The 23,328-nt window shown below is 39.3% G+C and overlaps 1 protein-coding gene across 2 annotated transcripts in view; it reads right to left on the reverse strand.

Moving 5' to 3' along the window:
• The window catches only part of LOC124595466 (GTPase-activating protein), a 136,420-nt gene that overhangs the window by 45,858 nt on the left and 67,234 nt on the right, over positions 1-23,328 (reverse strand). For both annotated transcript variants that reach the window (XM_047134218.1, XM_047134219.1), the window contains exon 13: positions 11,842-11,915. In XM_047134218.1, the coding sequence (XP_046990174.1) occupies positions 11,842-11,915 (74 nt within the window). The remainder of the gene's footprint in view (positions 1-11,841; positions 11,916-23,328) is intronic.

Below are 23,328 nucleotides of genomic sequence, written 5' to 3' on the forward strand. Positions count from 1 at the left end.
GGGGGTCCCATAAAAATTGTTGAGTTCAATGCTTCTCTCTCCTGTAGAGAAGTTATTACATGCTGGCAAAGCGTATTGCAGTAACGCTGGCCAGTCACACTGCAAATCTTTGGTCCTTGAGTGCCAACCTGTTCAAAAAAGAATCAGCCAATAATGAACATAACCATGAAGCCACACGATACGGTGTCACGTTCACCATACAGAGGAACTTCATGCACAGTGGCTGGAGGTGAAGACCGTCACACTTGGTAATTCTGTACGTTCACCTCGCCTGTCAGAGAAAAATGATCTTCGCCTGTCCATAGGATGTTGAGAATGGTTCGAAGCACCTTCCGTACAGTGGACCATGCGATGTTCAACTGTTGTGACACAGTACACACACTCCCTGACGATTGGGAACCGTGCACAGCCTTCTCTGCCATGGCAACAGCAATTTCATCAACCACCTGTTGTGCACTGATCATCAGCCTCTTCCTGGAGCAATACCCAGTTCTCCAGTTGATTCAAACATCTTCATCCGGCTCCGCATAGCAGGTGAAGAATAATGACCGTTCCGTAATCCTTTCAGTTGACGATGTTCTCGAAGTGCAGCTGCAGCATTACTGTTCTTTTCATAGTAGAACTTCACCAATAATGTCCTGCTCCTTTTTTCCAATCTCCTGTTCACTGGTCGGGTGTGAGAGACTATGAATGACAATGACTGATCATGGCACTTGGTGGCCACAGTTGGAACCGGATGATGGCACTGTGATGCATGGAAATCATGCATCCAATACTCTGGACATTAATGCTATCAAGTTTGGTACTCATATGGTAATTAGTTTCCATTATAACATGTTAAATAGGGAAAGTTTTTGTAACCACCAGGTATTTATTCACAACCGATTTCAATCATTGATCACCTTCACAGTACTGGCACAAAAATGGAAACAAAATGAAAACTGTGAATATCACCAAAAATTACATTTTCATGAGAATTATTAGTCAGAAGAATTAACTGTACTTTCAAAAAATATCTACTGTGCCAACTTTACATGTCACACACACTATGTAACCAGAAAAGTGTACAACTAGCTGACTTGCAAACATCAGAGTAAGATACTTAATGCCATAATATCAGCTTAAGCAAGCAGAAAACATACAAAGATGCACAGCACCATTGTTCAGGCACAACACCCAGTAGGTTAACACACAAGTGTTGATCAAAGAAGCTACAAGCCAAAGTCAAAGAACAGGTTCTAAACTACGTGTAAACTATAGTATGGTCCCAGAGAGATACATATGCACTAAAATCACAATAAAAGAAATACAATAAAAACGTATCACATTTATAAAAAAAAAAATCCTCCCTCTTTTTTGCATTTTTATTTATTTATTTTTCATTTTTTATCTTTTCACTTCATTTCAATACAATAATATGTAATACAGTAGTCACATGATACTATTATAATGTTACATGATATAATGCCACATGATAAAAACAAACCAACCATTTGGTGAAAACCACCACGTAACAAAATACAGTCATGTACAATAATATGCAATACAACAGTCACATGATGCTACTGCAATGTCACATGATGCTACTGCAATGTCACATGATGTTACAATGTCACATGATAAAAACAGACCGACTATTTATTAAGACCTACAGCATATGAAATGGTATGTGACATTGAAACAATCATATTAGGCAATCCAACTACCATAAATCATTCAGACTGGCAGCAGCAAATGACTAAAAGGTCAAATCCACATCAGAAGTGTGAGTATACAAATAGTGTAACCACATGAGGAGCTGCACAGTGCGTACACTATGATGTAATATAATAATCACAAGATACTATTAAAAAATCCAGTGGTATCACAATGTCACATAACAAATGAAATATTTGGTGAGAACACTACCACAATAAAAAATGTACATAGACATATAATGTTAGAACATTATGAGAAGCAATAACCACAGAAAAAAGAGTGCATAAAAACCAAACAACAACCAAAACAATTTCAGTGTCAAGTCCGCATCAGAAGTTCTGGACAAAACCTAATGTAACCAGTGGAGACGCCAAGTCTAAAATAACTTAACGGTGTCATACAGAAATTTAATCAATCATATAATTACAACACTGTATTACATAACATTGTGTTGAAATTAAGTGAAGTGAAAAAGAAAAACAGGAAAAATTAAACACACAAAAAAATCAAATGGAAAAATAGGGGGGAGAGAAAGAAATGTACTGAGGGGGAGAAAAAAATATTTATCCATTTGATTTGCTTTTGTTGTATTTCTTTTTTATAATTTTAGTGCATATGTATCTCTCTGGGACCATACTACAGTGTACATATAGTTTGGAACTTGTTCTTTCAATCTGGCTTGTAGCTTCTTGATCAACACTTGTGTGTTAAACTACTGGGTGGTGTTGTGCCTGAGCAATGGTGCTGTGCGCTTAATGCAGTTCATGTTTTCTGCTTGCTTAACCTGGTATTATGGTGTGAAGTGTCTTTTTCTGACATCTGTAAGTCAGCTATGATGAATACTTTTCTTGTTAAATAGCATGTATGACATGTAAAGTTGCCACAACAGATAGTGCACTTAATTTTTCTGACTAATAAGTCTCATGAAAATGTAATTTGTGTTCATATTCATAGTTTTCACTTTGTTTTCATTTGTCTGCCTGCATTGTGAAGATGATCGATGGTTGAAACTGGTTGTGAATAAATATATAATACGACAGCACAGTGTGTATCACGCATTGTTTTTTAAATTGACATGAACCTATAAATGAACAGCATTTGACTACACAGTCCAAAGAAAGAAAACAATGAAGTTGTATTTCCAACACTGAACTTCATACTGAAGTTTGTGTATACTAGTTGACAATATTTCACACTCTTTTTTTTCTCTCTTTAGAAATACAAATCCTTACCTAACAAACTCATACAATGGTATCTCAATGTATTGGTGTTTCCTCAAGATCACACAACTGCAAGGACAGGTTTGTAATGGGACAGGTCTAGAAGGAATTTCACACATTTTCAAAACATTTTATTATGTGGTGAGTAGGAAGTTTTGACGGAAAATGATTTTTCTCAAATATGTTAGAAATATTCATTAAGAATCAACAAAGCTTTCAGATGGGTAAAATATATGAAATGAAACACAATAAGTAAGTCTGTCAATATGACATACATACCACTCTTGAATGTAAGAATAATTGTATTGTCACAATTAAAATATTGTTTTTGAGTTCATGCATCTTAAATTTGAAACATACAGCAAATCATGTTAACAGCTGAGGACCAATTTATTACTAATGAATCTACGTTATGTGAACACACATGCAATGGTGCAGGTACAAACAGAAGAAATAAAGAAAGCTGGATGAGGAGTGTAAGCAATAAATCAAGCTCTTCAAAACACACGCCTGAGAAACGTGTGCGCGCGCGCGCACGCACGCACACACACACACACACACACACACACACACACACACACACACACACACACACACAAAGTGAGAGAAGAACTGTAAACATAAATCTGAACCACCCTAAACACAAATCTTAAAAATAAACACTATATTAAAAGGTTTTCACGGAGATATAACATATATATGACCCCTACAAGCAAGCCATCCATTGACTATCACCACCGCAACTACTAACATCGCACAAAATTGTACTGAAGATCGACTGTGTGACAGAAGAATAACAACTTCAATGATTTATCAATTTGGATAATATTTCTACCATTTTCTGGCCACACCCAATCAGGGAAGTCTCATAAGAGGACTTTTACACTTCAATATATATTGATGTCCTACTGTGAATTTCTGATCCTTTTTTAATGCTGTTCTATAAGCTGGCTTAAACTAAGAGGATAAGTCAATTATTATCCGCAAAGTAGTTATAAAATTTTATTGTAATGAAATAGGAAACTTACAGGAACATCATTTTTCGACATAGTCTCCTTGCGTTTCAACACACTTGGTCCATCCTGATGCTCTCAAAAAAGAAGGTTCTTGGTTGAGCTGCGAGCCAGGAATGCACTGCTTCTTTCACTGCTTCGTCCAAGGCAAATCGATAGCTCCTTAATGCCTGTTTGGGTGGACCAAACAAGTGATAGTCAAAATGGGCACGATCGGGACTATATGGAGGATGATCCAGTACTTCAATTTGAGTTTCTGGAGCATTTCAGCAGTGTAGGCAGCAGTATGCAGACGGGCATTGTCGTGCAACAGCACAACACCTTTGGACAGCAATCCTCGGCATTTGCTTCGAATTGCAGGTTTTAGCCTGGTAGTAAGCATCTCACGGTAACGTATACTTTTTACTGCTGTGCCCCTTTCCCCACAATGTTCCAGTACTGGACCTTATGCATCCCAAAAAACCGTAAGCGTTAATTTTCGTGTGGATGGTTGGGTCTTCAACTTTTTCTTGCACGGCGAAATTGGATGTTTCCATTCCATACTGTGCTGTTTACTCTCCGGCTCGTAATGATGGATCCATGTTTCTTTCACCAGTAATGATCCTGTGTAAGATGTTGTCCCCTACGTTACGACAGTGATCCAAATGTTTTTTACAGATGTCCAAGAGCATTTGTTTATGCAACTCTGCGAGTTGTTTTGTGACTCATCTTGCACAAAATTTATGAAACCCAAGTCTGTTGTGGATGATTTCGCAGGCTGAACCACGACTTATTTGCAGACGATGTGCCACTTCATCAACAGTTAGTCGTCTGTCTAAGAGAGTCATTTCACATGAACGCTCAATGGTGGTAAACAGTCGTTCGGCTCCTTCATTATGTGTAACACTTGTGTGGCCGTTTCGGAATTTTTCAATCCATTCGTAGACACTCCATTGTGGCAAAACACTGTTCCCGTACTGTACCAAAAGTCTTCGATGAATTTCGGTCCCTGATACGCCTTCTGACCACAAAAAATGGTATCACTGAACATTGCTCTTCTTTGGTGAAAATAGACAGTGGAGCAGCCATGATTAACAGCATGGCAGCGATAATGAAACTAACCTAGCAGCTTGAAACTTGCAATGATATAACAACAAATAAACAAAGCATGCGTCATCAACATAAAACGACAGTACTACCAAAATATACAACTCTAAACCTAAATTGCGGATAATGATTGGCTTACCCTCGTACATACACGTGAAAGTTTTACGTTGTAAATAAAAAGGAATATATATAATGCTAATTTCCAATACTACACTTCCTACCAAAGTTAGTCTGTATCAACAAACAATTTAGCACCATTTTCCTGTTATTTTTTCTTGAAATTACAAGTGCTTGTGCTAATCAGTTTAATCTTCAACCATTTATAAAGCATCTACACAACATTTGTAAATATGACATCCACATATTTGCTATCCCCTTTGAAATGCTTCATTTTCTTCTCCTGGCTTGCTCAACTGTCTAAATGCCTATTGATCCTACCATTATCTAGGCTGTTTTTTCTGCTCATCATCATCATCATCATCATCATCTTCATCTTTCCAACACTATTTCTCCTGGCCCTAGGTATGCAATTATTTTATCTCAATTTGTTTCTCTGAATTTGCAGCTCTGGTTAGGCAGTTACAGCCACACACTGGTGCTCAACATTATACCTCACGCAAAATCAATTGCTCCACCTCATGCAAAATCAGTTACTGGCTTTTGTGTTACTTTCTGTACAGCTCTAAATGAAAAAAAACCTTCTTCAAGAGATTGATAAGAAATCAAGAAAACTAACCGCCAAGTCATAGCAAGTTCTGATGAGTTTATTTCTTTAATCACAGATATTGCATTAGGACACCTGTTATGACAAAAGACACATTTCATGAGCAAATACAAATGCAGACAACAGTACAAGGAATTTGTAAACCTTTTTCACTTTAAAAAAGTGAACAATCTGAGGTGGAATATATACTTATTTTTATTTTTTTATCTTAGGAAACAACTGCAATTAATGCCTTGGTATAAATTTTAAGAAAAATTTGGTTCTAGTACATTAGGATGTCTTTTTACAGAGACAGTTCTCATGAACTGTAGGACACAAGAGTGTAAATATTCATAAATGTTGCATACTGTTATGATTTTGAAAGTAAGCAATCTCATAAAAGTCAGTGTTTGTACTGTTCTGCTAATACAGCAGCACTCAGTCTGAAGGCAGGCAAAGAAATTTTCATTGTCAATATTTCACAAAGAAGAATGGAAAACTGTGGTTTCGAGATTATGATCACCATACTTTGCATCAAAAGCTTTTGTTATATCCCAAACTTCTTTACAGTGTCTTGTACAGCTGAGGGCATGCGACACTACTACTACTACTACTACTACTACTACTACTACTACTACTGTTGTTGTTGTTGTTCTTGTTATTGTTATGGTTTGGCCCCCATGAACTTATCCAAGAAGAGTAGGCTGCCGGCTGGTATCAGGTTTCACTCTTTCTATTCTCTATTATCATCACCACCATCAATACCCCGAAAACAACACTTAAACAGTACACTCACAACAAGCATCTGCAAATGCACTGGTGACAACAGTCATATTTTGTTAAGGACATATGCTGTCAAGCACAATCATAAAAAAAGCAATTCCAATTTCGTAACTGAAATTATCACTCTCATTCTACCAGATAGTAATGCCACATGGCTAACCTCTTTTCTTGAAACTTATTACTATGTGTGTGTACTTACAGAATACAACCACATACATCCCAAAACTCTTCACCCACTAGAGATGCACAGGTTCTTACACATTAAACTGCTTCATATTAAACATTATTTATATCATTTGCACCCACATCCATTAGTCTTTCAGACACAAAAGTATTTACTGTATCAATCACTAATTAAGATCTTTGTAACATGCAAAGCACAATTTCTTTACTGATCAACTGTAATTACAAGGCTGGATTTTAATACTGCCAAGAAAAATTTCCCATTAATTACATGAGAACAAAACGTTTAAACCACTTACCTCCTCCTATACATCCAAATAAAGGAGCCAAAAGAACACACAGACAGAAAATTAATACTTTTTATACTATTACAGGGATAACTGTTCATCAAACATCACTGAAGTGTATTTATTAGAAAGATATTTCCTATTCCCAGTAGGTTTGAAAATCCTTGGCAAATTTTTCACGTTTGTCCAAAACTTACAACTCACTTGCAATGGGTCAGCTGACAGTAACTATCAAGTGCTATTGTTGCCAAAAATCTAGTATAATTTCATTATAAATGGAAGCTTTCAAATTGAAAATTGATATATACACAAATCAGAAAAATTGTTTTACCAGATATAAAGCACCCCAGTTTAAAAACACAGAAGCTGACACACAACAAGAAATAAAATAAGAATTGTCATGCAATGCATTTAGCAACCAGTTGTTAAAACGATCAACAGAAAGTTTGATGCTCTGAAGCACAATTATAGTCATCAAGCCATTTGACTAAAGGCTCTTCGCACTCAAAAGACCTATCAGTGTTGTGCTGTTGAAGATAGTGGTTTTATTTGTAAAAAAAATGAATCTGTTTGTGGATGTTTGCAATGATTAAATTTTCTAAGTAATATGGCCATGGTGTGGCAAGGAAGTAGAATCATTGGTATTCTGAGACTATACAGTGCTTAGTTCGTCAGGAAGGACATGTTCCACAAACACGTCATGTATTCAATGGGGAAGAAAAATAATAATTAGTATTGTGGGAAGGGCCAGTTTAAGTCCCAGGTAACACCAGCGGCCGCTTGGGGGTGCCAAGCAGAGAGGGGCCCCAGAGGCACCCCAACTGCAAGGTTTCTATATAGAATGTATCACAACTAGCAGCAGCTGCTTCGGCTGCTAAGCTGAGAGGGGCACTAGGAGAGCCAAAGAGACTAGAGTGAAAGGGTAAGAGGGAAAGAAAGTTGTGTGTGTGGGGGTGGTGGTAGGGGGATGGGGGGTGGAGTGGGGTGGGGGATGGTGGTAAGGGCGGGGGACATTAGGTACGTCGTTTGAATGCATAAATGTTCTTGGACTGGCCCTGACTGTTAGGATACCTGTTTTCCAAGTTTGAAGGTGCACAAATTTACTTTCAAAAAACAACCTGCTTTGTTGACTAGGAGTAGGTTGTTATTTATGTTCCTGCTTGGGATCAATATGGCATGGCAGTTTGTTCCATCAACACAGTTTTTTTACATTGTTAACATGACAACTGACATGACCTTCAGGATTGCACATCACTGGCTTACAGTACCATAATTAATGAGCCTACTGCAGACTTTCTACATCGTGAGATGAAGTGGAAATGTTCCTTCGGTGTCACAACGCGACGGTATTTTGAGCACAACACTGGGGATTTTGTTAACAGCTGCTGCTTTGGTTTTAGAAGATAAAATTGTCAATATTATGGTGTCAAACTATCAGAATAATATAGTGATTGCTGTAGGAGTTCATGGTATTGTTAGAGAAGAATTGTTAAATTAGAAATGAAGTTTAGCATAATGATAAACTAAGAATTTGTCCTCATGAGTATGGAGAACACACAAACAAATCATATTAATCGCAATGTAATACTGAAATTTGTTGAGGAAAAGAATCCACCAAACTACAACATTTTTTCTTTTTTTGTACAAAGGTTTTGGAAAGTTATCTTCATCCCCAAAAACCAGTCTGCACTTAAAGGCCAGGGGAAAAAAATGTTTGCAGCTATTTGGTGAACACTCTCTCTCTCTCTCTCTCTCTCTCTCTCTCTCTCTCTCTCTCTCTCTCTCTCTCCCCCCTCCCCCCTCTGCAAAATGAACATCACAGTTGCAGGCCCAACCATGGCATGGCAGGGAACTGCATCAAGGTAACATTTAACTGTTCTGTGTCTCAAAAATTGAAACTGCACAAAGCAAGCCTCTAAATTTCAAAAAAATTATGTTAATATGATGATTTATTCTAAGTTAATCATAAAAATCAGACAAAACAAAATAAGAACTACAGTCACAATGCTAGGACAGAGTGACAGCATGGAAACTGGAAATAGCAAAGGTCACCAGTCTGTCTTGATGACGAACCATCCACCGCATCAGGGAAAGTCATTCAGTAATGGAAGTACGTGACAAAATGTTTTCAATTAACAAATGTACAGTTTTAAAAAAATTCAACAGGTATTAGAGAAGGGAGAGTATAAGGAGAAAATTTTCCACATGGCTGTATTTTTGGATAGCAAACACATTTTTTTTTTTTTTATGAAACTGTATGTTTAACTTTTCAATGAGAATGTGCTTCGACCATGGGACGTGTTTCTGGAAGCTATGAAAAATACCCTTCCACAACTGTCATAACATCTTCAGTGGATTCTAAATTTTTTCAGCCACAAATTTCTTCATACAAGGTGATTCCATGACAATGTTACAAATTTTCAGATGTGGTAGAAAATTGTGAATGTATCAATTTGAGGTAAAGGACCCTGGTCCAGAAACTATTGAATCTAAAGTTATATGGGAAAAATTTTCTGATGCTTCTGACAGTGGAATACACTTATTAATACTGTTGTTGCTAAAACTGCAAGGTAGTGACTTTTGGAGGTGGTGTTATGGAGCAAAACAAGAAAAAAAAAGTTTGGTAAATATATTCTCTAAAATGCATATCTTAAGAACTTTGAGCATTACTTACTCTTCACTATTGTGAAACACACCTCTTCTACTGACAAGAGCTCTTATGGTATGCATTTCATAGCCCATATTTAGTGGACTTTTTTTCTTGTTTTAGTCTGTACTATCACCTCTGAAAGTTGTCTACCCTACAATCCTACTAACAACAATACCAGTACATGTATTCCATTGTCAGAGATATCTGAAATATTTTCACTTACAATTTTTTGTGTGTGTTTCAAAAATTTGTACTTAAATTTCCTTTGTTTTCCCACTGACAGCATTTTAATGTGCATGTGTATTGGTCAGATGAAAAATAAAATTTTAATTTCTTTGCAAATTCAGCTTACATCTCCGCTTTCCCCCTTGTGGCAGCCAACTGATGCCGAAGAGTTACACAGTGTTTGCCAGGTTTCGTTTTACACTGGTAAACTAATCAATTCGAAACATTTTGTGAAGCACTGGTCACAACTTTATGATAGGTGAAACTGACTTGGCGTTCTTTTGGTGCAGGGTCACTGTGTTCCAGTCTCTAGTGGCAGACCCATGTCTGATCTATCATCACATATTGATCCACAAAATCAGTTTTATTTTATTTAAATGGTCAAAATACTGCTGAAAAATTAGTTTTACTATCTATCAGAATTTAACAATACAGTACCCCTTAGTGTACCGTAATTGTTCTTCTGATGTGCTAGCAGTATAACCCATTTTGTACACTCGTCACTGCCGCCAGTCCAGTATCACACTGTACACATTCCTGTTTTCATTTCTGACTGCAGTTTTGCTATGTCCTTCACTTGGGTCACCTTTAGTTGGATTTAAACAATTACTTAGCCATTGGAAATGAAAGAGAAAACTTCTTGTAAAACTCTGTGAACTTCGGATCAATTTTGTTTGGCTGTAAACCATACAACGAGCAGAATGTATGATGGCATACTATTCCAGTTTATAATTCAGCGGAGGGGCAGGAGAAGGAACACACACTGACAAAATGTTAATCTCTAATCTTCCTTCCTCCGTTTTGAACTGAACATCCAATCAGTTTGGAAAGCTGTATACACTAAGACATTTTGTGATCAAGTTAACACAAGAATTTTATCATCACACAACATGTATCAACATAGTCAGAACAAAATTTTACTGAAACCAATGATATGTACATCAGGCTAAGAACTTGTTACCTGGCCCTCTTCGATATGACCTTCAACTAAAACTGCACCATCACCTCTACCTCCCGTGTATCCAAGAAAATTCTGAAGATGTGTGTGTGTATGTATGAGGCCAGAGTTCAAACCTGCACAATAAGTTGACTGCTCAGAACATCATGTATCCATTGCTTGTACAATCATATTGTATATCAGATACTGTCATGATGCAGTACTGTTTTTGAAAAGGAGATTATACAGCACTTTGAATGTAATGCAGGCCAATATCCATTGAGTAGAAGACCTCACCTACTAAAACCATTAAAGTTTAATATTTGACTGCATAGTGCACAAATAACACTCTCTGGATGTGCTAAATGTTAACTTCCCACACTGAAGTAAATTGAATATTTATTGGGCTCCAAGCAACGGGTGATTCTATCGCTTCATTTCTCTATGTTGTTCACCACCACCACCACCACCTGCTGCAGCTTCTCCTCTGACACAAATTAATTTACATCAATACCTATATAATTAATTTCTATGCACTTTCTTCAGTGTGAGAGAGTAGGGGAGGAGAAGAAAACGGAATGAGATTTAAACTGTTGGCTCTACGCTACAATATTATTCTGTAAATTACAGAAACTATCACTCTTTCTGAAAAGAAAAATTATCTAAGGCTTTGTGGCTTTCCCACAGTCACAGTGACAATTGAAAAACCATGTGTAAAGCATTCATTATGTGCTAAAAACTATGCCATAGCAAAACCATTACACTGTATATTCAAATTGTCACTTTCCATCCTAAAATAAGATTTTTCGGTGTTTATTTTTTAAGTTAGTTAAAAAAATACCTTTCCTGAATGACTTTTCCTGACAGAATGCTAACTGTTTAATATAACTTACTTGAATGAATACCACAACTTCTATAACAAATTGAAATCATTCCTAATGAATGATAAACCAATAATAATGACACAAGGCAATAGAAAATGGCTTGTTTATTTGATGTGTTTATTAGGAATGGACTCAATTTTCCTTTTTAATGAAACTAAGTTCTGTTACTCACCCTTCCTTGAGAACAACAGGAGAGTCTAAACTTCTATGACCTGGGTTGGACGAAGCTGAGATTATTTCCAAGAACTGTTAAGGAGAAAAAATAATAAATAAATAAATAAAAAAGTTAGGCTTAAAAAAAAGAAAATCATGCATTTCTGGAAAAATCTTAACTGATATTGTTATTATTTTCTTAGAATTACCTTCACTAAATAGTTGGGTTCACACACGGGCTGGCAAAGATAGAAATTAAGTACACTGAAGCAGTTGGATAATGTATGAGTTACAAATATCAATATATCTTTAACAGTTCACAAGCGGAAAACATATACCCTGATGAAAGGAGGAAGACAGTTGTAAGGGAGACAGCCGTTTATAGTGTGGGTCATTGCAGGACAGTGGGTAGAGATGTAAGAGGAAGGTTATGTTATTTAACCCAGTTGTCAAGAAACATTGAAAACAATTACACAATATCTATTAAGATCACAGGAGATAGGCAATTGGATTGAGGATTTCCCAACAATTAAATTATTTTATTTTCAATGTTGGGTTATCAGAAAATAAAATAAAAGAGGACATGCTTCGAGAAAATATTACAGTATTGTTGCTGTTCACAGCATATATTAACAATACATTAAATAAAATTATCAGCTCTCTCGGGTTGTTCACACATAAGATTGTCCTCCATGACACCTGTTAAAAATATGGGAAAAATTGTTAATTATTAATGCCTCGCTGTTTTCATTTGCAGTCAGCTCTAAAACAGATAAATATGATCTTGAATACCGCCTTCTTGTACCATCTGTCTCCTGACTGATTTGATGTAGCCATCACAAATTCCTCTCCTATGCCAACCTCATCATCTCAAATTAGCACTTGGTACTGAGGGAATTAGATTAGGAAATGAGACACTTAAAGTAGTAATGGAGTTTTGCTATTTGGGGAGCAAAATAACTGATGATGGTCGAAGTAGAGAGGATATAAAATGTAGACTGGCAATGGCAAGGAAAGCGTTTCTGAAGAAGCAAAATTTGTTAACATCAAGTATAGATTTAAATGTCAGGAAGTCGTTTCTGAAAGTATTTGTATGGAGCGTAGCCATGTATGGAAGTGAAATGCGGACGGTAAATAGTTTAGACAAGAAGAGAACAGAAGCTTTTGAAATGTGGTGATACAGAAAAATGCTGAAAATTAGATGGGTAGATCACATAACTAATGAGGAGGTATTGAATAGAATTGGGGAGAAGAGGAGCTTGTGGCACAACTTGACTAGAAGAAGGGATCGGTTGGTAGGACATGTTTTGAGACATGAAGGGATCACCAATTTAGTATTGGAGGGCAGCTTGGAGGGTAAAAATCGTAGAGGGAGACCAAGAGATGAATACACTAAGCAGATTCAGAAGGATGTAGGCTGCAGTAGGTACTGGGAGATGAATAAGCTTGCACAGGATAGAGTAGTATGGAGAGCTGCATCAAACCAGTCTCAGGACTGAAGACCACAACAACAACAACAACAACAACAACAACTCTTTATTTGATTGATATATTCTAATATCTGTCTTCCTTTACAGTTTTTACCCTCAACAGCTCCCTGTAGTATCATGGAATTTATTAACCAATGTCCTATCATCTTGTCCCTCCTTCTTGTCACTGTTTTCCATATGTTCCTTTCTTTGCCGATTCTGTGGAGAACGTCCTCATGCCTTATTTTATCAGTCCACGTAATTTTCAACATTCTTCTGTACAACCATGTCTCAAATGCTTTGATTCTCTTCTTTTCTGGTTTTCCCACTGTCCATGATTCACTATCATGAAATACTGTGCTCCAAATGCACATTCTCAGAAATTTCTTCCTCAGATTAAGGCTGATGTCTGATACTAACAGACTTTTATTGGTCAGGAATGGACCTCTTTGCCTGTGCTAATATGCTTTTTATGTCCTCCTTGCTTTGTCCATCATGGGTTATTTTGCTTCCAATGTAACAGAATTCCTCACACTTGTCTACTTCATGATCATCAATTTTAATGTTAAGCTTCTCGCTATTTTCATTTCTGTTACTTCTCATTACTTCCATCTTTCTTCAGTTTACACTAAATCCATATTCTGTGCTCATTATAATGTTCATTGCATTCAACATATTCCGTAATTTTTATTTCTCCTTCACTGAGGATACCACTATCATCAGCGAATCTTATCATTGATAACCTCACTCTTCACCCTTTCTTTTACTTCCATCATTGATTCTTTGATGTACAGACTGAACAGTAGGGGTGAAAGACTTCATCTCTGTCTCTCACCTTTTTTAATCCGGCACTTTTTTCTTGGCCTTACATTATTATTGTTCCTTCTGAATGGTTGTGGGGAACGCTAACCAAAAACTGCGTTTTATTGGCAGGACACTTAGAAAATGTAACAGACCTACTAAGGAGACTGCCTACACTACGCTTGTCCGTCCTCTTTTAGAATACTGCTGAGCGGTATGGAATCCTTACCAGATAGGACTGATGGAGTACATCGAAAAAGTTCAAAGAAAGGCAGCACGTTTTGTATTATCGTGCAAAATATGGGAGAGAGTGTCACAGAAATGATACAGGATTTGGGCTGGACATCATTATGGGGGCGGGGGGGGGGGGGGGGGGGGGGGGGGGGGGGGGAAGGCATTTTTCGTTGCGATGGAATCTTCTCACGAAATTCCAATCACCAACTTTCTCCTGCGAATGCGAAAATATTTTGTTGACACCGACCTACACACGGAAGAATGATGACCACGATAAAACAAGAGAAACCAGAGCTCGTATGGAAAGATATAGGTGTTCATTCTTTCTGCACGCTATACGAGATTGGAATAATAGATAATAGTGAAGGTGATTCGATGAACCCTCTGCCAGGCATTTAAATGTGATTTGCAGAGTATCCATGTAGATGTAGATAGACATGTAGATGTAGATGGTTAGTAATGTACATAGAAAATGGCTTACAATAAGAATACTACTATGGAATCTGAATCGTTTGAAACTTTGTAATCCTACCTATTTGCACATTAAAACTATGCTAAATACTGTCACTGAAGCCTGCTATATTCACAGATCCAGCAGCAGGAGAGGTCTCTCATAGCCCATATAGCAAAGATCAGTGACTTCAATTTCCAAGTAAGGTTTGGTTGGGAACACAGATAAAGATGAGCAAGTGAACTTGAATGTTTTCTTGTACAGTCACTTGGCATAACAATGAAATGCAGGATGAGCATGTTTCATGATGACAGCAGTCTGACTGTGGTCAGATTACAGTGCCCAACATATGAGATACTTCATTCCCAAGGCGATGCAAGCATTGGGCTTTTATGCACCGCTGTGTCAAGTGTGTACTGTAAGTCTCTGTATTGGGGAAACATCCTGGCAGGAGGAGGAGGAGGAGGAGGAGGAGGAGGAGGAGGAGGAGGAGATTAGTGTTTAATGTCCAGCCAACAACAAGGTCATTAAAGACAGATCACAAGCTTAAATCAGGGAAGGATGGAGAACGAAAGCAGCCGTGCCCTTTTCGAAGGAAGCATCCCAGCATTTGCCTTAATGATTTAGGGAAATCACAGTATCTTGGCTCAGAGAAGAGGGGCATGCCATAACACTGGTGCTTATGTTAGACAAGAAAAGAAGAAGATTCATTCTATATGTCAGCTTCAAACAGAACTGTTAGATTGAGTTTATGTTAACATCAGATCATATGTATGAACATTAATTGTAAATATGGTGTTCCTTTGTATCATCAATTGTAACTGAAGCCATACCGTAATATAACTGTTATCACATGGTACTTGATGCTTGATAAAATGTATCAAACACAAGACATTGTTATAAAATTTAAATTAAGTATGTTTAGAACACTAGGACAATCTCACATGCGCAGTGACGTCCTGGCTGCTATGTGCCTTAAATTTACCATGTTAAATGAACAAACTCATTTTGAAAGATTTGCAATTTCCGGGCACTTTGTTCACACACTGCATCACATTTCAGTTCTCTGTGGGAGAGTCTAAAATATTTCTTGTGCACTGAAACAAATCTTTTCTGCTGTGAACTTCATTAGGACATGCACACTCCATCACCATCAGTTCCAGGCTATTCTAGATGAAATTTATTCCAGATTCTGTGACTCGCCATATCACACAGCTGTCAACTGGCCCAGATGCGGTAAAGTCCTGTTTCGTTTTTACAAGCTCCCAAATGAAATACATATTTTTCTCACTGAATACAGAGCTGGTCACAGCTGTCTGATCCTACCTGGCTTTCAAAGTTGTAATATTTGGTCGACATCACATCCCATACAAATGAACTGAACTTGAAACATTAGCAAAATTATAACCTTACCTGTGACATGGCGTATATGTAGGGAAAAGAAGAAACAAATTTTTCATGGATTTTCCAGTTAAAAATACACTTTTTCTTGATTGCAAATACTCTTTTTCCCAGGGGAAAATTCACTTTTTCTTGCGTAAAAGTAAATTTTTTTCTGTGGTAAGTAACAATATACTTTCCCTTAAAGCTGTAAAACTTGTCAATCCTTTGAGCAGTGGATGTTTTATACACCGGCACAGAGCTTCCTGGCACTTTAGGAAAAACAACCCAGTAAAAAACAATATGTTTTGTTCAAATGGTTCAAATGGCTCTGAGCACTATGGGACTTAACTGCTGAGGTCATCAGCCCCCTAGAACTTAGAACTACTTAAACCTAACTAACCTAAGGACATCACACACATCCATGCCGGAGGAAGGATTCTAACCTGCAACCGTAGTGGTTGCGCGGTTCCAGACTGAAGCGCCTAGAACCGCTCGGCCACTCCGGCCAGCAACATGTTTTGTAAAGATTTTTGATGCGCAGCAACATTTACACTCCATATTTTTGTATTACAAAAGTATGAACGCCAATTCCACCAAATATAGCACTGAAATCTAGATTACAATGTGCTTTCGTCTGCCAATTGTTGTTCATGTTATGCAATCTCGCTAGCCAATGACAACAAATTCAGAGTATAGGCACAAGTGATCTAGTCAGCCAATAGGAGCATCATGGTTATGTGGTGCAGACACACAAATAAGAAAAGTTAATGATTGATTAATTGAGAGTGGTTATGGGACCAAACGGCATGGTCACCAGTCCCGCGATTCTGAAGTTAGTCACAGAAGAAAGAGGGTCTACTAAAAGTGGATGGATCCAGTCAGGGGAGTCAAATTATAAAATAACAAACATTAAAGACACACAGCAAAAGGCATAAAAGGTGAGACCAAATCCAAAAACTGGAAAAAGGGGCGGTCATGGGGTCACAGACCGAGAAAACTGGAAAAGAGGTCCCAACTACAACCAACCTGTCCCTGCTCCAAGGCTAAAGTAGAACCTTATACCTGGAAATAAAAACCACTTTCATGGAGGAAACTGAGGACCAGTTCAACCATCCGTGAGTCATCTGCTAATATTAAATTTAAGGAGTTGGGAAGACAATACTTAGCACAAGGGACCAAAAGACAGGGACATTCCACCAATATGTGGGATACTGTCATCTGAAACAACCACATTGAAGGGGTGGATCATTACATAGGATGAAACAATGGGTGAGCCTGGTATGACCAACACGTAGACAGCATAAGACAGTAGACTTCTTCCGAGAGGAATGGAAGGAAGAGCGCCAAACTGCAGTAGACTCCTTGATTGTGCAGAGTTTATTACTACGAGCAGTAGTGCACCAGACGTCATTCCATTTTTGGGCAAAGAGAGATTTGACATAAATCCGCATATCCGCAGCTGGAACCATGACAGGAAATGGGGTAAGTATCTGCTTCTCTAGCTACACGGTCAGCCAGTTCATTCCCTGGGATGTCCACATGACTTGGGGCCCAGAGAAAGACAACTGAACAGGTAGTACATCCAAGGGCAGAAAAAAAGGTCATGGAAAGCAGAGACCAAAGGGTGATGAGAGTTGCATTGGTCGATAGCCTTCAGGCTGCTCATTGAGTCTGAACAAATTAAAACACTGTGGAGGGAGGCCTGAGAAACAAAAAGAAGGGATCTGTGAATGGCTAGAAGCTCTGCTGTGAACACACTACATGATCCCAGCAATAAATGGTGTTCTAAGCTAGTAGATGACGTAAAAGCATATTCCACCTTATCAATGGCCTTAGGACCATCAGTGTAAAATATGGTGACACCCTGGAACTCTGCGAGGATCGCACATACAAGATGCCGGAAAACCATAGGAACAACAGAGATCTTAGGACCCTGGAATATATTGGTCCTATTTCGTTGTCTAGGCAACATCCAAGGGGGCTATGGGAGGAAAGACATGGGGTGCATTCCAGTGAGTGGAGATGGAGATACCAACAGAGGGAAGTGAGGTGCATCTCAACCAGCAATCCCACCTGTGGGCGGGTGTTAGGAGGAACACATCCCTCTCTGACAAAGAGCACAGGGTATATGGGATGATCAGGGAAATGGCAAATACGTAAGAAACCAGGAGTTGGCTCCATCGTGTATGTTGAGGTGGAATGCCTGCTTCTGTGAGGAGATGGGACTATTGCGAAAGGCACCAATAGCCGGACACACCACTCACTGGCGAACAGGGACAAGCAGTTTCAAAGTGGAAGAAGCTTCTGGGCCATAAAGTTGGCTACCATAATCTAGCCTGGACAAGACCAGAGCATGGTAATGGTGGAGAACAGTGGAACAGTCTGCACCCCACCCCCCTCCCCTCCCCTCCAAGATCTGTTGGCCAGGAGGTGGACAGCATTAAGCTTCCACATATATGTAGTCTTTAGGTGGCGAATGTGGGGCAGTCATGTCAGCTTGTTATCAAAAATACGGCCCAAGAAACGGGACTGTGCTACAACATAGAGGAACTGGTCGCCAAAATAAAGTTCTGGATTGGGGTGTACTGTGGGTTGAGGACAAAAATGTATAACCCACATTTTGAAGGGAGAAAACTTGAAGCCTTGGGAGGTCCCTTCTCTATCCTCGCACGAATGAAAAAATGGCTGAGATCGAAATAAGTGTCCAAGGAATAGAAAAGCAACTGAAATCACTCAACAGAGGAAAGTCCACTGGACCTGACAGGATACCAATTCGATTCTACACAGAATAGCACAGGTAGTCCCAGTTTTCAAGAAGAGTCGTCGAGCAGATGCGCAAAACTATAGGCCTATATCTCTGACATCGATATGTTGTAGAATTTTAGAACATGTTTTTGCTCGCGTATCATGTCATTTCTGGAAACCCAGAAACTACTCTGTAGGAATCAACATGGATTCCGGAAACAGTGATCGTGTGAGACCCAACTCGCTTTATTTGCTCATGAGACCCAGAAAATATTAGATAAAGGCTCCCAGGTAGATGCCATTTTCCTTGACTTCCGGAAGGCATTCAATAAAGTTCCGTACTGTCGCCTGATAAACAAAGTAAGAGCCTACGGAATATCAGACCAGCTGTGTGGCTGGATTGAAGAGTTTTTAGCAAACAGAACACAGCATGTTGTTCTCAATGGAGAGACGTCTACAGATGTTAAAGTAACCTCTGGCGTGCCACAGGGGAGTGTTATGGGACCATTGCTTTTCACAATAAATATAAATGACATAGTAGATAGGGTTGAAAGTTCCATGCGGCTCTTCGTGGATGATGCTGTAGTATACAGAGAAGTTGCAGCATTACAAAATTGCAGCAAATTGCAGGAAGATCTGCAGCGGATAGGCACTTGGTGCAGGGAGTAGCCACTGTAATGTATTCCGAATACATAGAAAGAAGGAGCCTTTATTGTACAATTATATGATAGTGGAACAAACACTGGTAGCAGTTACTTCTGTAAAATATCTGGGAGTACGCGTACGGAATAATTTGAAGTGGAATGATCATACAAAATTAATTGTTGGTAAGGTGGGTGCCAGGTTGAGATTCATTGGGAGAGTCCTTAGAAAATGTAGTCCATCAACAAAGGAGGTGGCTTACATAACACTCCTTCAACCTATACATGAGTATTGCTCATCAGTTTGGGATCTGTACCAGGTTGGGTTGACAGAGGAGATAGAGAAGATCCAAAGAAGAGCGGTGCGTTTTGTCACAGGGTTATTTGGTAAGCGTGACAGCGTTACGGAGATGTTTAGCAAACTCAAGTGGCAGACTTTGCAAGAGAGGCACTCTGCATCGCGGTGTAGCTCGCTGTCCAGGTTTCGAGAGGGTGGGTTTCTGGATGAGGTATCGAATCTATGGCTTCCCCCTACTTATACCTCCTGAGGAGATCAAGAATGTAAAATTAGAGAGATTCGAGCGCACATGGAGGGCTTCCGGCAGTCGTTCTTCCCGCGAACCATACGTGACTGGAACAGGAAAGGGAGGCAATGACAGTGGCACATAAAGTGCCCTCCACCACACGTCGTTGGGTGTCTTGCAGAGTATAAATGTAGATGTAGATGTGGTCCACACAGCAGTCCATCGGATGGCGCCTTGGAGCTGACACTCAGCAGACGCTACCGAGTGGGAGCTGCACCAGATGCAAAAAACGTCGACATACAATGCTGGGGTAACCAGAGGCCCAACAAAGGTCACAAGCAAATCGAAGGCAATGAGGAAGAGTGTGACACTTAGCACAGAACCCTGTGGGATACTGTTCTGAATCTGAGGGGTGCTGACCGAAGTGCCAACTTGAAACCAGAATGGCCAGTGAGATAAAAACTTGTGGATAAAAATAGGAAGGGGACCACGGGAGCCCCAGTCACGGAGGGTAACTAAAATGTGATGGCGCCAAGCCATGTCGCATGCCTTCAGCAGGTCAGAGAAGACTGTGCAAATATGCCGGCAGTGAGTAACAGCCTGATGGCTGGCTGATTCCAATTGGAGTAAATGGTCAATCAGAGGATTGTCCTGTCCAGAAGCCACGCTGATATGGGGACAAAAGGCCCCGAGATTCGAGTACCCAACATAATCTGAATCTGACCATTCTCTCGAGCAGTTTAAGAAGTACATTCGTCAGACTAGTTGGGCGGTAGCTGTCGAGATATGCTGGGTTCTTCCCAGGCTTAAAGATGGGTATAACAATACTGTCTCGCCACTGTGACGGAAAAGCACCTGTGAGCCAAATGTGGTTGATGACCCTGAGGAGATGTTCCCTCTGGGTAACGTCCAAATGTTGGATCATATGGTTGTGGATGGAGTCCAGGCCTGGGGTCATGTCTCGTGAAGAGGTAAGAGCCTGCAAGAATTCCCATTTGGTGAAGGGTTCGTCATAGGGTTCAGCATGGAGTGGGGTGGGGGCTTTGTCATGGTATTTATATTTCTTCTTCTCCTCGTTCAGAGGTGGAGGAGGGCTAGGGTACAGAGGGAGTACAGGCGTCTGCAAGATCTGGAACTGAAAGAGAGCGGGTGACAAGTCTGCCAGCCTGAAATATGCTGGGGAGTGGGATCCTGGGAGGGAGTCCAATCACCGGCAGGTGCCAAAGAAGGGGGGAACTGCAAGGGAGGGGGACCAGGGCTGGGGTAAGGAAGAGGTAGGACGAGGAAATGAAGCAACGGATGCAAAAGTTGAAGATCGTGACACTGTGTGGATTCTCTCATACTTTTGGCGAGCCACAGCATAAGACAGATGATCCACGGACTTGGATCTTCTTTTCTGTCTTGCAAGCCAGGCAATCCGGTGAGTGGGGGAATGGTGGTCAGCACAATTAACACACACAGGTGGCAGAACACAGGGGCTTCCCTCATGGAGTGTGTGTCCACAGTAACCACTGTACAGCGGGAGGACATATGCCCAAAACGCAAGCACTGAAAGCACCGCATAGGTTGAGGGACGTATGGCTTCACGTCGCATCTCACATTTGTAGCACCTAACCTCGACCATTTCTAGGAGTGAAACCCCTCGAAAGCCAGAATGAAGGCACCGGTATTGGTGCAGTTGTCTTTGCAACCCTTCTGCACACAATTAGCCCGGAGTACCTCATCTGTTTGCAGGATGAGGTCCCTATGAAAAATCACTCCCTGGACCAGAAATTGGTGAGGCATTATAGACTCTGGGACATGCCAAGACTATCATAGGCACGAAGAGCTGTAGATTGGATGGCAGAGGCAGCTTTGATCAACAGGGAGCCCGACTGCATCTTACTAAGAGACTCCACTTCACCAAATTTAATGGTTCAAATTAAAATGCATACATGTAGCTACAAGACAAGCTAAGCGTTCACATATCAAATTGACTGTCAAAAAGATTTTGTTGTCTTTTTCCAAGGGTGTGATTAGATAGGATCCTAAGAGCACAGATTAAATTGCAGCACCTGAACATTTCTGATGAGCACAATTATAAATTTCACTGGTGTGCACCGAACCTTCTGTAGGTTACCTGGGAGAATACATGTTCCATCAAGCACTTACTTTTCCAAGGAAAGCTAATTATGTTTGAAATTGCTGGAGAACTCACTGCACATTTTTTTTTTTTTTTTTTTTTTTTTTTTTTTTAAAGAATAATTATGATTTTTGCTATTGTTATTGCATTTGTAATGTATGAAAGAACTAAAATAAGTAAGACAAACTAACCATGAAACTTGGTCTTTTTTAGTGTGTGTTATCCTCTAAGTTGTACCAAACACAAATGTCCAAGCAAAATTTTAAGTAATGGCATAAATGACTGGTATTTTGGGCCCGAAATTTTTGCAAGTGTCTGGTCCTCAATGTTAAGTAAGTCTAACACTCCTTAATCTACGAAATTCATGGAACATTCTCATACATAACGAAATTCATCTTGTGTAAAAGGAAATTTACTTTGAAAGTAACCTTTCTCAAACCACCATTCACAATATTTTCCTACGACCTGTTGGAAATGTAAGCAGTTCTGACATGACACTCATTGAAGTGAGGCCCATGAGAAAGACACATCGAAAGCAGTTTGCTGTTACAAAGTATTCCATAATCTTTGACACATTTTGCTGTCAGCAGACGCTTGTGTGTGTACTGTGTTTTGCTTTAAATAGTGCATTTTCTTTGCAACAAAAGTTTTATTTCGGTGTAAGTCTTTTGTTTGTTTATGTTTCATTGCTGCAGTGTTATTCTGCAGCAGTGGGTTAAAGTATCAGTTCTTACTAGTAAAAAGTACAAAAATTTAACTGAAAACTAAAACAATGAAAAATTCCTAGAGTTCCAAGAAATTACAGTGTTTTCCCTGGATGAAAAGATCCTGGGTTTTTCCTGGCTTTCCCAGGTTGTACACTACCTGCATAATCTTTACAGAACCATCAAAAGATATCAGACAAATCTGTGATTATATGAAGCACAACTGGGAAAAGTTTTCTCATTTTCATTATTTTAAAGAGTTTTGTGCTATAATCCCCAAAGAAGTCAACCTCGACTTTCTGAAAAAATTAATATTGACTTGAAGATTGATTTTTTTGGAGAGACTACCAGCTCTTAACAGAACTGAGTGTGACATCATTCTATCTTAGTATCCATTCAATTGTAACACTGACGATGTGACAGTTGAACTTC

Source organism: Schistocerca americana, chromosome 2, assembly GCF_021461395.2.
Source record: "Schistocerca americana isolate TAMUIC-IGC-003095 chromosome 2, iqSchAmer2.1, whole genome shotgun sequence".
Classification (NCBI taxonomy): Eukaryota; Metazoa; Arthropoda; class Insecta; order Orthoptera; family Acrididae; genus Schistocerca; species Schistocerca americana.